The 13,190-nt window shown below is 40.6% G+C and overlaps 2 protein-coding genes across 2 annotated transcripts; one reads left to right on the top strand and one right to left on the bottom strand.

Moving 5' to 3' along the window:
* The first annotated feature begins 8,189 nt into the window (after positions 1–8,189).
* Positions 8,190–9,875, top strand: LOC142965282 (interleukin-6-like). The gene is made up of 4 exons (XM_076106140.1): positions 8,190–8,372; positions 8,577–8,675; positions 8,777–8,920; positions 9,616–9,875. Exons 1-4 carry the CDS (start codon positions 8,202–8,204, stop codon positions 9,868–9,870), a joined length of 669 nt encoding a protein of 222 aa, XP_075962255.1. The 5' UTR covers positions 8,190–8,201; the 3' UTR covers positions 9,871–9,875.
* A 776-nt stretch (positions 9,876–10,651) lies between these two features.
* On the bottom strand, positions 10,652–13,185 carry tomm7 (translocase of outer mitochondrial membrane 7 homolog (yeast)). Its single transcript, XM_076106139.1, has 3 exons — positions 13,021–13,185; positions 11,537–11,585; positions 10,652–11,057 (listed from the first exon to the last, which is right to left on the bottom strand). The coding sequence occupies exons 1-3, from the start codon at positions 13,121–13,123 to the stop codon at positions 11,042–11,044; spliced, it is 168 nt and encodes a 55-aa protein (XP_075962254.1). The 5' UTR covers positions 13,124–13,185; the 3' UTR covers positions 10,652–11,041.
* Between the last annotated feature and the right edge of the window lie 5 nt (positions 13,186–13,190).

Here is a 13,190-nt window from a genome sequence, read left to right as displayed (position 1 = left end):
GAAGAAGAAGCCGTGAAGCTACGGTCAGCTGTGACTGGGGACATATTAGTGTTGAGGCAAGTGCTGCCAAAAATGCCACTGAAGGTTTTGCATGCACTAAAATAAACCAAGCCATTGCACATCCTTTAATATAATTTGTGGAATTGTCGTCGCACAGTTCACATGTGTCAAATTGTGTCTAGACTGAGAAGAAGTAAAGATAATCGTCATTCTTTCTCCAGAGAAGTCCAGAAGCTCATTTTCAACGCACTTCAGCTAGGAGTTAGTATATGACAAGTAACTTTAATAAAACTCCAGTAAATCTGAAGAAAGCAGCAGTATTTTTGTTTAGACTTAGAGCACCAGCAGACGCCTGAAAGTGAAAGAAGAAAAGAAGGAAAACACTCAGTGGTTTTCTGAATTGCTGAAGAAGCAAAAGAAGAGGAGGGGACTTTGGGCTTTCTTGTGCCAAGTCTGGAGGATGATGAAATATGCTGCTCTGCGGTCTCTGGGGACCACGGAGACCCGTTGCCGATTCAACACACACACACATGCATGTACAGCCACATGTGCACACACAGCAAAATCAAATAGACCTGAAAGTACAGCGTTTGAATGAATGAGGCCTACATAGCTGTGCTCACATACTATACTATACAGTACACGGAGGTTACATGATGATGCACAGGGAGAAGAATGGATTATAGGGGGAGGGGAAGTGGAGTAAAGGAGGAGACGGGGAAAGAAAGTGCGAGAGGAACAAGAGGGCCGAAGCCGAGAGAGAGAGAGAGAGAGAGAGAGAGAGATAGTAAACCAATTACCAAAGGGCTGGAGAAAGCCTTTCATCCTAAAAATGTCACCGCACACGCAAACATACACACTTTCTGCTGCATCTCTCCTGCATACAAATACAGTATCCACACACACATGGTCAGACATCTCTCTTTATCACTCACTCACACACATATTCAGAGCTCTCTTCAAACAAATGCACTCTTGATTAAATATTGAAGAGTGCCCGTGGCAAGCTGAGCAGAGATACAATTCCTCTCCTCTCTTCTGGAGCTCTCTGTCCATTGGAAGAAGAAGTAGAAGAAGACAAAGCGCCAAAGGAGGGGAGAGAGAGAGAGAGGAAGAGACAGGAACACGGTGGCCTGAGAGAAAGGCACAAATGGGAGAAACCAGCTGGTCAGCAGTACGAGAAACTGAGAGCAGAATCTGGAGGGAAAGCAACGTGAGGAGAGGACTGCCACACTAAAATGAACAAGAAACTATAACACAACATGACGGATAAGGTCAGGTATAAAAGAACCCAAGCAAGACTCCGGCCTTGACAGAGCTGTACTGCTTTGTGCACTTTCTCTGTAACTGCCCTTTATTGCATAACAGGCGTTCCAAAAATACTGTTTTAAAGCCATGCTAGCTAGCTGGTCAGTCCACCACTTTGGTTCAGAGAGAAATAGGTCAACAACTATTGGATGGATCGATGTCATTTTGTACCCCCATTAATGGACTTAATCTGACGACTCCTGTCGGCTTTGGTGATCCTCTAACTTTTCATCTGGCGTCATCATCAATACACAATTACAATTTGTTCAATACTTTGGTTTATGGCGGCATACCTGCAACACTAACACATTCCCCTCAGCCTCAGCTGTACTTTGAGTTTAGTGCTAATTTGCAAATGTTATCATGCTAACGCACTAAACTAAGATGGTGAACATGTCCAGCATTAGACCCTCTAAACATTAGCATGTTCGTATCGTGATTGTGAGCATGTTAGCACGCTAACGTCAACGTTTACCTCAAAGCACCACTGTGCCTATGCAGTCTCACAGAGCCAATAGCATGGCTGCAGGCTCTATAGAGGACGTTCACACTGCAGGCCCACATCTGATTTTTATTTATCTTCATCCTCCTTATCATCTGCTCAGGAATTCGCTGGACGTATGAAACCATAAACGCTGACTTCAGTGGCCTTCATGTTTACTTTCCTACGATGATCTATGTTTTTGACTTTTGCGAATGCAGTTCAGTTCAGCACAATAAATCAGAATTGAGCACCAAGGCTTGCGGTGTGAACAAAGTCGTAGTCCTGTTTAGGTATAGGGTCAGTTATGGTGTGCATTTTAGTGCATGAAGCCAAAAATGATATGAATCTGCACTGGAAGGTAACATATGAGATGAGAATCCAAAACTTTTGCTTCCAAAAATATGAGAAAGTTTTAATGGACTTCAGGGTGATACTGATCCATTCATGCTGAGACAATTAAAAAGCCATTAGATGATAAATACTTTCCATACCCCACAGTAATTCATACTTATGTATTTCATACAGGCAAACTCAAGTCCAAACACATACTTCCTTGTCCATAGAGGCCCTCAAGCAATTTCTGTTCAAAGTGAGGGTCATATATTATTGTGTGTGGTGGGAAAAGCACAGAACAGTCCTCTCCATCCCTTTTCAAAGGACTCGGCGTTCCTCTCGTTATAGATGCTGCGTGATTGCCATCTAGCAGTGTTCACGGTGAACTGCAGACTGAACAAAAGTTCAACGTCAGACTCCATTTTAACCTCTTCAGCCATCACATTGTTAAGTGCAAACCTTCAATACTCAAGTGATTTCAGAGGAATGTGACTTGGCGGCGCCGACATTGAACAAGTCGGGGTTTTTAAGATCAGACACTAAAGTGCACAAGAGCACACCTGGGGGAAAGTGGGAGTACAGAGCTTAAAGAGAAGCCAGTGCTCACATCATGCACTCAAGAGACTTTTATCTGAAAAGGTATAGAGCGCACTCTGAGCACGGAATACAAAAAAAGTGCTGTTTTGGTCCTGTGGGAAACAATTTGGGATTTAAAATTCATTAATTATTCATAAAAATGAGAAATTAAAGTAATATTTCTATTGATAAAAAGGCCAACTTGCTGCTTTGATCATCTATATGTACTTAGTTAGTCCATCAACTCAACCGCCGGCCCACATCTGCTACTTCTTAAGGCTGTTCCTCTATTATATCATTTCTATATCTACGTTAAGGCCAATGTTTATACCAACCAGGCGAGGTGGGCAACAGCCCCGGGGCCTCAGACCAAGAGGGGAACCAAAAGTTGACTGCATATTAATTGTTTTGGTAATTTTATGTTTGCACAAACAAAAATGAAATAAAAGCATAGGAGCTCGGGTTGCATTGGACTTAATGGGAACTTTGAGGCAACATTTGTATTTGTTAATTGGAGGCAATGTTGCATCAATGAGCAAAAGTGCTTTATGGTAATATTGGAACTTCAGGATGTTTTCAGTGTGGTGAAATACCTTGATTTCTCAGGTTTCGAGTCTCTGCATTAGCCAAAACAGACCCTCCCATCTGGTTATTATTGTAAATGGTTTCTTAACTGCATTCGTACTACCAAACCTTTTCTATATGAATGTTTGTACTTTGTGTTTTACAGAGATTTAATGAAATACTGTGTGTTAGCTCAGCACATGTGTTTTTGGTAAATACAATGACACACTATACTACTATAATGCAATAGATATATGTGACACTGCATACACTAGAGCACACAAAGGGGATATGGCAGTTCCAAACTGGATATGGATGCAAAACACTGGAACATTAATGCAAGAGGAACTTGATGACACTGGTTAGATCATCTACGTACGATGTTCATGTTACAGCAAACACAACTGCCAAAGTGAGCAGAATTCCCCTGAATTTGAGTTTCATTGCTAATGAAAGAACAAAAAGAGGATCTGACTTAGATCTTTCCTGTTTTAGGATGTAATTAAGGGGTTGTCTTTATATTATATATAACTATGCAATAGATGAATATAGGCACTATTATCTCTAATATAACTGATCCAAGCAAATAAAGTTCACAAGGGAAGATACGTGATTACTTAGTATACCCTGTTGGAGAGTTGAAACTATAAAAAGTATCTACTGATTTGGTCCCTCCCTTTCTTAGTCATACAGATTTCAGTAGAAGCATAAGAGGAACAAAAACAAAAACTGCACAATGCAGATGATGATGGACCGGAATAATGTTCTGAAGGATGTAATCAGCATGAATCCTCTCTGAACCTGAACAAGCTTTAAAGATGTTCATTGACATTTGAGTTATGATGGTCTAATGTTTGAACTCGACTACCGCCCTTTGACACTCACCCCCATGCTGATCAAGAGCTTTGGAAACATCAAAACCAACACCCCAGCCAGCCTGGACCAGTTTGCATACAGAGCCAAAAGAACCACAGAGGATGCCGTCGCCACTGTTTTCCACTCAACCCTCACACATCTTGAAAATAGCAACACTTACATCAGAATGCTGTTTATTATTTCAGCTCAGCAAAATGTATGTATTTCTTTAAATGATTTGTGACATTCTTTGCTGGAATCGTCTTCAAAATAGCAGATATTTTCAGTTTGGGGGAAAGTTTGGAACGCATTTCTTCATGCGTTTTGTGAGAGCACCATTCTTAGAGCGACAACATGCAGTAAATCTTAATGTGCGTTTACTCCAAGCTGCTTAGCGCTAAGCCCCTTTAAAAATGCAAAGTAACAAAGTAGAGAAGAACGGTGAAAACTTGATACACACACACATGTGCACATCTGAGACAAATCCCTTTGCCATGCACTGAGAATTTACAATAGAGTACAAAGTTGCTTTATCAGTGTTTATTACATTTTTCGAAAGACTAAATGTTGTATTTTAAGGATGTATCAAGTTCATTTTTAATAGAAGAGACAGGTTTGTCTGTGGTTGATAGAGTTTGCATATGTGGACTTCTGTGATAGACAATAAATAAACTTCACAAACAAAAAAGCAGAAATGAGAGTCTTGAGCTGTTGCTTGCAGCTCACCACACTTTCTTCCCAAACAACGACTGAGCACAATAATCACGAATAAATTGAATTCATGAATGCACCTCAATGCAGTAAAGGTTCAGAAATGGAATGGCTGTATTAATCAAAACTTTGAAAGTCCTCAAAGCAAACTGAAAGTGTGACTTGAGCTCTACAGGACGGAGATCGTCAGGTTTGGCACTTCCCAATAACCTCAGACATTGCAACCACCAAGCTATTCTAACGTCTCAAATTGCCCACTGAAAGTACCAGAACACTCCTTGATCAAAAGTGGACACAAACCCACTCTTACAAATAGACAGAGGGGAAGTTACATATCAAAAATAGTAGCAGGGGAAATTATAGCAAATTCAATATTCTGATTGCAAAGCATTGCACAGAGGCTGTGGAGTAAAGCACTAATGATTACACGTGTTGCAATGCGAATTGGAAGGACGCAAGGTAGTTAGCAAGTAATTATAGTATTTGAAAGGAGAATGTGACGAAAGAAACAAAGTTGTAAAAACATAACTTTAAAGTTAATGGAAGAAGGTGACTTTTCTGTGATTGTTTAAGAAAAAAGTAAATGAGACACATGGAGCTGGTTGGTGAGATGACGTCTTTAGTGCGCACCTCTTCCTTTTTATTCTCTTTCAAGTGATTACAAGAAAACAATGTGTGTGAGTAATTGGCAAACCATACACGTAAAGCACTAAACTCATTTCCAGGTGTATTATCATAGAACAACTTCATAAGAAAGACATCATCAAATGCATAAACATGTACAGGAATCCAAACCATTGTGAGCTATTCCTAGTCTGAGTCATTTATACATTACAACAATTGACCCCATGATAGTGAAAGTAAAAGGGATTTTTAACAGGAATTCATTTTTTTTTAGGATTTACATTGATTTTCCAAGAAGGAGAGCATTCCAGGAAAGGGAGGAAGTCGAGAAAACACAGGAAGTAGTCAGTGCCTGGTGGAAGATGGTACAGTGATAGCCCACGTATTAAATCTTATCAAAACCACCTCAAAACAATATCTGGTATGAACTGTTTGTGTGTGTGTGTGTGTGTGTGTGTGTGTGTGTGTGTGTGTGTGAGGAGGGCCAGACAGCTGCTACTGTGTGTACTGTAGTCATACAGACTTCTCTTATTGTAGTCAAGATTTTTCAGACAGAAACCAAACAGTTTCTGCATGTTGGACTAACATTTCCATCCTGCACTGGGTCAAACAATATGAGATAGAGATAGATAGATATACTTTATTTATCCCGCAAGGGGAAATTTGTTCGCTACAGCAGCAAAAAATATACTTAAGCACTTTGGTTATATATATATATCGAGAGAAGATGAAAACAAGAGTATAGTCTACAACCACATTAGCGGCTCTGTGAGCTAAATGCTAATGTCAGCCTGCTAACATGCTGACAATGACAATGCTAACATGACAATGTCAGGTAGATATGTCTCCCATGTTCACCATCTTAGTTTAGGGTTTTAGCAAGCCAGTATTTATTTTTATTTATCTATAATTAGAGGTAAACATGAAGTACAGCTGAGGATCGGTTTTGTCGGTATTGTCATAACCAAAGTGTTGGACAAATTGACCAATTACTGTTGGTGTGGCTTTAAAAAAATCCAGTTTTGGAAAGATCTTGTTTGATAGAGGGACTTTAGAGAGGAATCTGTCAAAACATCATGAGGAGGACGTCAATGGGCTTAGTATTAGTATTGTGCCCTGCCTGCTGTCCCAACATTTACTTTGTGAAAGATATGACATGATCTGTCTGACAAAAAAAAGCACAAAGCACCAATTCTAGAATGCCAATTATGAAACAAATATCATTTTACAATCACCTCAGATGGTGTTTTCCAGATAGATTGAAACTGAATAATTAGAAAGCGTTTGCTTTATTATAATAATAACATGAGTACCCACCACCAACTTGAAGGGGAAAATAAGTCATTTTATAATTGAAGGCACTGAAGTGCATGGTTAAAAGTAAAAATATGAGCTAGTATTATCAAATGTCTTTTGAAACACAGCGTGTAACGGTACACTTGGGTGTCCCCATGGGAAAGGTAAGTGTGTGATAATATATTTTAAGTCAGAAGAACTCAAGGAAAAATTTGAATAAAATATATTTGTATTTATCGTAGATTTTGGGGTTTTCTCAGCTTTTTCTTTTTTTACAGTGAAGAAAATTACTAATAATAAAATTCGTTTTTTTTTAAACATTTCTTTTGTGGCAAGTTCAGTCATTGTTTTTAAGTGAGCACTAACTTGGGTAAATTTCCATATTTTATCATATTTCTGATAATTTAATCATCGTTGTCATATTCAAATCCATAGATCTTACAGGCTGTGTGATCAGGATGTCTTTTTTTAAGCTCTACCTCATCAAACGTAATGGAAAGTCTATCGTGTCTTGACTAATATTGGAAAAGGAACGTCACAGCATCACTGTGAAGAAACAACAAGAAAATCACTGATTTCATAAGAAGAAACATGTGCACCTATTAAACTTGTGTAAATATATAATTGTGGACATATTCCATACATTACCAGAATCATAATAATAACTATTTGATGGCACGGTATGGGAGATATTGATCATTTCAGCTGGTCATCCCACAGGAAGAATATCTTACATTGTTGCTACATTTTGGGGAAGAAAGTTCACTGGACATGAAGCTAATCCCTTCGCGTGTGATTGGAAATAAAAATCCACCGAAAATTTGACTTCCGCAGTCACCGGGTTTTTATTTCATCTATCCTGCTATGCAAATATGGTTTTAGGTGGATTTTCCCATCAAATTATTTGGCTGAAAATATCATTGGAGTTTTCCCCCCAGAATTATATCGACTATGTGTGTGTTTGAAACGTGCTTTATTGTTGAAATAATGACTTGCCAGGAGCAGTTTATCCTTATAATAATAATACAGAATTATAACGAGCAAACAACAGAGTTAAAGCAGCTTGTACACTGAATTCCTGCTCCCGCTGGTCATCATTGATGATGAACATTCGGCATCTACATAAAACCACAATCGACCGGATGCTTGACGCAAACCATTGATTTCGTGCATGGGGAGGCATTGGGAAATCCCTCCTGTCCGACGAATATAAAATGACAGCCCTTGGCAAAGACAAGGCAACCTCTTCTGGCCCTCAGCATCATCAGTGGAAACTCAACAAGTGCCTCCCTGCAGCTCAACATGTCCTCTCAACTCAGTAAGCGATTGGCGGGCTGTGGTGCGCACGTTTCCTGCGTTTCTTCCTCTTTTCATTCATTCGTTCATTCGTTCGCTTTTCTCTCTCTCTCTCTCTCTCTCTCTCCGCACAGGCCTGCTGCTCTCCGCGGTGATGCTGGCCGCTCTGCTGCTGCACGCTTCCGGAGCTCCGGTTGAAGACACGCCCACCGACACCCCGGCAGGTGAGCCCTCAGGTGAGGAGGAGGTGGTGTCCTCGGACCAACTGAGCGTCTCACCGGTCTGGCACGCGCTCCTCGGAGCGACCAGGCGCCACAAGAAGGAGGTAAGCGGTTTATCGTCCGGGGGTTTCACTGAACTGTGGTGTTTTGTTTGCAGTTTCTTACACGATGACGTCCTTATCAAGTTGTACTGAGTCATTTTTAGAGTGAAGAGTGGGCTGACTGTTGTCTCACTGTCTGAGCACATATAAAGTAAACTGCACAACTGACCTCCATCATTTATTCTTTATCATCCCCCTCCCCCACAGTTTGAAGATGAATTCCAAAATGAGTTGAAATATCATTTTCTGGAGAACTACAGAGTCTCCTCACTTCCAGCAGGCTGCCCTCACTCCAACTTCAGCAAGGTAGCGTGGCTCCTCCCTTGTCCTGCTGTTACACTGACACAAGAAACTTGGGTGAATCGGGTTAAGTTGAGCGCTGACTGTGATTTTCTTCCTCTCTCCAGGAGGCTTGTCTCCACAGATTGGCCCAAGGCCTGCTTATTTACACAGTTCTTCTCAAGCACGTGGAGAAGGAGTACCCCAGCAGCTCGATCTGCTCAGTGGCCAAATACTACAGCGGCCACCTGGTCAACCTGTGCAAAGAGAAGGTGGGTCTGAGATGCATACTCGTCTTAAACGCTGTTCATTTGAATTTGTGGCGGCGTTAATGCACTGTGGTGGCCTTTGTGTCAGCCCTGCCGCTGTCTTGATTCATGTAATGGACTTTTTATTTGGCTCACTTGCTCATCTTTGTGACAGCCAGTGGTGGAAGAATCATTTAGATCCTTTGCTCAAGGAAAAGTATAGCAACACTCCATTTCAAGTAAAAGTCTTGCATTCAAAATTGTACTCAAATAAAAGCGCATCAGCAAAAAGTAGCCTTTATTGAGCAGAATGCCTCCTGTCAGTGACACACGCAGGTCATGGTGGAGCCACAGTATATTTGACCTACTTTGTATACCATTTAGACATTTGCATTGCTTTGTATTGCATAACTTAAGAATTGTGTGTATTCTGCTAAGTAACTATAGCAAGTGAATGTAGTTAAGTGGAAATAATACAAAATGGAATTACTCAATTACCTCAAAACTTAAGTTCAGTAATTGAGTAAATGTACAAAGTTACGTTCCATCGCTGGTTACAGCTCATTTATTAAAAAGGGCGTTTGTTCCCCTTTTGATTTTGTTTGCGTAAATGTCTATTTACAGCTTTAATCACGTCTTGATGTTAATGACCTAGTAATGAATTGGATTGCATCAACGCTGCTTGTTCATGTTACCCAACGGTCACTTCTGCCCCACAGATGAGGAACTCCGAACAGGTCACAGCACTGAACAGCAGCCAGGAGGCACAGCTGCTGAGGGAGGTCGACAACCCCGACACTTTCCACAGGAAGATGACCGCCCACAGCATCCTGCGCCAACTCCACCACTTCCTCGTCGATAGCAAAAGAGCTATTACTAAAAAGGAGAAGACCAGGGGAAGTGTGGCCGACAGGCTTTTGGCACCCATCACTTTCTATAACCAAAAGTTTAAAGATGAGACTGAACGGTTATGAAAGTGTTAAAACTGCTGCTGTTCTCACACTGAAGTATTTTTGTTTTTAAGTGGGAGGAATGATGACAGTGCACTAAGTGTACGTTTATTGTCAATCTATGATTGTGTAAATCTGAGAGGCCTCAGGGCTTGAATTGGCCACTATTGCGCAACTTATTTAACCTATTTATATTTGGTGAAAAGTGTTATTTATTAATCATAGGAAAATCCATGGTGGGGTTCTTGCACTAAAAATGCAATTTGCACTAGATTTATATTTTTGTGTCGATTAATTTCTACGCTGCAAAGATGTTACTTGAGCAGCATTGTTAGGGCTGCATTACTGTTTAGAATAGCATCTTTCGAGAAGCAATAATTACTGCAACAATCATTTTATACTTAGAGTACCGTTAATTATTTATCTAGATTGTTAAACTGAATTTGCTGTTAAATGAATTACGGTGTGATGAGCACATGACCAATAATGACTGGAAGGAATATTTTGTACTCATTCAGAAATAAAAAAAATATACATTAAGACACGTTTCGTCATTGCAAAACTTTGTTTTTGCACAAACACTTCATTTAATCTGTTGTCTCATGCAGGACAAGTGCGTTTGTACGAGGCTGGGAAATACGCTGTCAAACTGTAAAAACATAAAAACTAAAACCTATAATCTGCAGTGATCGATGAGTAATCATTTTGATTATAAAACATACAACTAATCATATTCTGGGTTTTTTTCTACCAATTTTCACAATCAAGACAATGTTTTGGTTGAAAGGTTATGCATCGACATGACTCATTTCTTTGTGGATTTATTCTCAGAAATCTTAAATTACAAATAAAAAGAGGAAAACATGGAATGAATGTTATATCCAAACATCGCTGTCACACATTCCCAACACAACACCGACAGACAATCCAGTCAACGGCTCATATCTTCAAGATTGAAGTCTTGATTCCAGCTTGTTGATCCAAATATCTTCCGTCCATGCAGCAGACGCTCAATACAGCTGCATGTGTGGCCGTAAACAGTACGGCCACACACACGACGTGTATTCATCACCTCTCTGATATTGGACAGCATGGTTTATGGAGACGGAAGTGAAAAAATAATGTCCTGGAGTTCCAATGACAGGTGGGTCACATGGTCTCGATGACGCGAGTGGGCCGGCTGTGGAGACGTCCTTTAGCCCCATAGCAAACTACAGAAAAGAAGAAGAAAAGGTTCAACTAGACTCCAGAAATTCAACAGTTCACCGCATTACATTCACCTTATTTAGCACACTTACTACAGCTAAAAACAGCTAACTCCTCGATAAATAAAACAGGATTTACAGTTCTTTTTACATCCCCTACAATGGTGGAGCAACGCCGACACACTGCCGTAGACTTACACACGTCTTTTTCTACGTTGTTGTTGTTGTAGATGACTGGGAGCTACGTGCACCGGACCGTGACGGCACCAATGCACAAACCCTCACAGCCAAAATTATTAGGAATGTGTTCCAGTAAAAAGAGGGAAATTAGCAGGTCTTTGTTTATTACAAGCCAACTGTGCGATTCCTTCAATAGGGAGGGATATTCAAAGATACAAGCCTCAAAGAATTAAAGAGACGCACTGCAAAACCTGACAAAACTCCTTCTAGCATCAAGCATAGATCTGCCAACTAACTGTACTTACCTCAAGACTGTGGGCTCAGGCATTCCTGGATCTGCTCCCCGTTTGAAACCTTTAAATTAAAACCATGAAGAAGAATTAAAGCATACGGGTTTACATTTTCAGAAGAAGTGCCCTGAAATGTGTGACACAGCAAAAACAGAATCTAGTTCCACTTAATAAAAGTGCTACATCAGAAATCTCTCCCAACAGTTAGGCGTATCCCCAGTTAAGTGTTTCACTGAGTCATTTAGTTTGTCCGCAAATTTAAATTCATGTCTGCAGGAGAGCCCAGTTTGATTAACGGCGTTATTGCATCAGAGAGCTCTGACAACCACGAGGTCTTGAATATCTCAATATTGTGGAACAGGGTGAAAGGGCCCTTGTGATTACATTTCTGTGAAGTAGTAAGACGCACGTCTGACTCGCAGCCTCCCACACCCACGGAAAGGAAAATGTTACTCTAGTTTCATTCAAGGGTCATGATCGGAGCAATGATGCAACCGATTCTTGAGAAAAATATGAGATTTATCAATTCATTATGAAGTCTATAAAACGTCAGGAAAGAAAAGGAGAATTCTCATTGTCCAGATGAGTCGGACCAAATCAAAAGGGGTTCATTTAAACCTCCAACTCCTATAATCAGAGATGAAACCATCAAAGCTAGGCTTTATTATTTAACGCACTAACAGACTTTTAATTTCGATAAGTAATGATCCAACTTAATGTTTCAACACTATGAGATCACGATTGCCTGGAATATGCAGCGTTCTTCAGATGGTGGAAACACACGAGAGCAACAAATGACATGTTCAAATGAAGGAAATTCTGCGCGTAGGAAGTAAATGAGTTGCAAGAGAGAAACGCATGTTAAAAAAAGAGAAAGTATGGCGTCAGGGTTGGTATTTCCAACAACCTAAAATCAGAGAAGATTCGCCCACAAAGGGCAACTCCACCGGATGTGAGGTCACACATGCAAACGTCATAACTTCCTTATCTCTACTCCAAAAAAAACCAAAACCAGGTATTTGACATATGACACCAATATACATGTCCTCATTTATGTCTTGTTTTAAAGCTGTTCCTCTTGGGAGTCCATGGACTTGATCCAAACTAGATGGGAACTTGCACAGTCCTTGTACATCATAGAGAAGACAATTATAAATAGCTCTCACTCTCACGTGCTAGTAATCTTTCTGAAAGTCTAATATCTTAATAATCACATGTTAAAGCGCTACAGCTTGCTTTCACGAGGAGCTCGTGGGCAGTTTCATCATATCCGTGTGGATTCCCTGCGCCGATGAACCAGTACACTCACATAATCACGACTCTCACTTCTACACACATATTATGCATAAATGTACATGTATAATGTATTGAAGCAATACTACTCCTCCAGCGTGGCAATTTAACTTTCAGTTGAGGGCTAGCCTGCTAACGTGCTAACGTTAGAGAGGCATGCCTCCTCTCGCTCGCCGTACTCCACCTGCTCCAGTTCGGATACTGACCGAGGTACAGCACGGTTGGTATGAACCCCCATCGGATGACAAACTGGCCGCACTGGAACAGCTGCTGCAGCCGCTGCTTGGTTTCATTGCTCAGTTTAGCCATGTTGTTTATCCTGAACGGCGACGGTGCTGTACCCACCAAGGACAAGAAGGCGGAAGTGACGTAGGGG

The sequence above is a fragment of the Anarhichas minor genome, unplaced genomic scaffold (genome assembly GCF_050575085.1).
Source record: "Anarhichas minor isolate MPS153535 unplaced genomic scaffold, ASM5057508v1 ptg000033l, whole genome shotgun sequence".
Taxonomy (NCBI): Eukaryota; Metazoa; Chordata; class Actinopteri; order Perciformes; family Anarhichadidae; genus Anarhichas; species Anarhichas minor.
The sequence above is the reverse complement of the archived record's forward strand: the minus strand, read 5'-3'. Positions and strand labels throughout refer to the sequence as shown.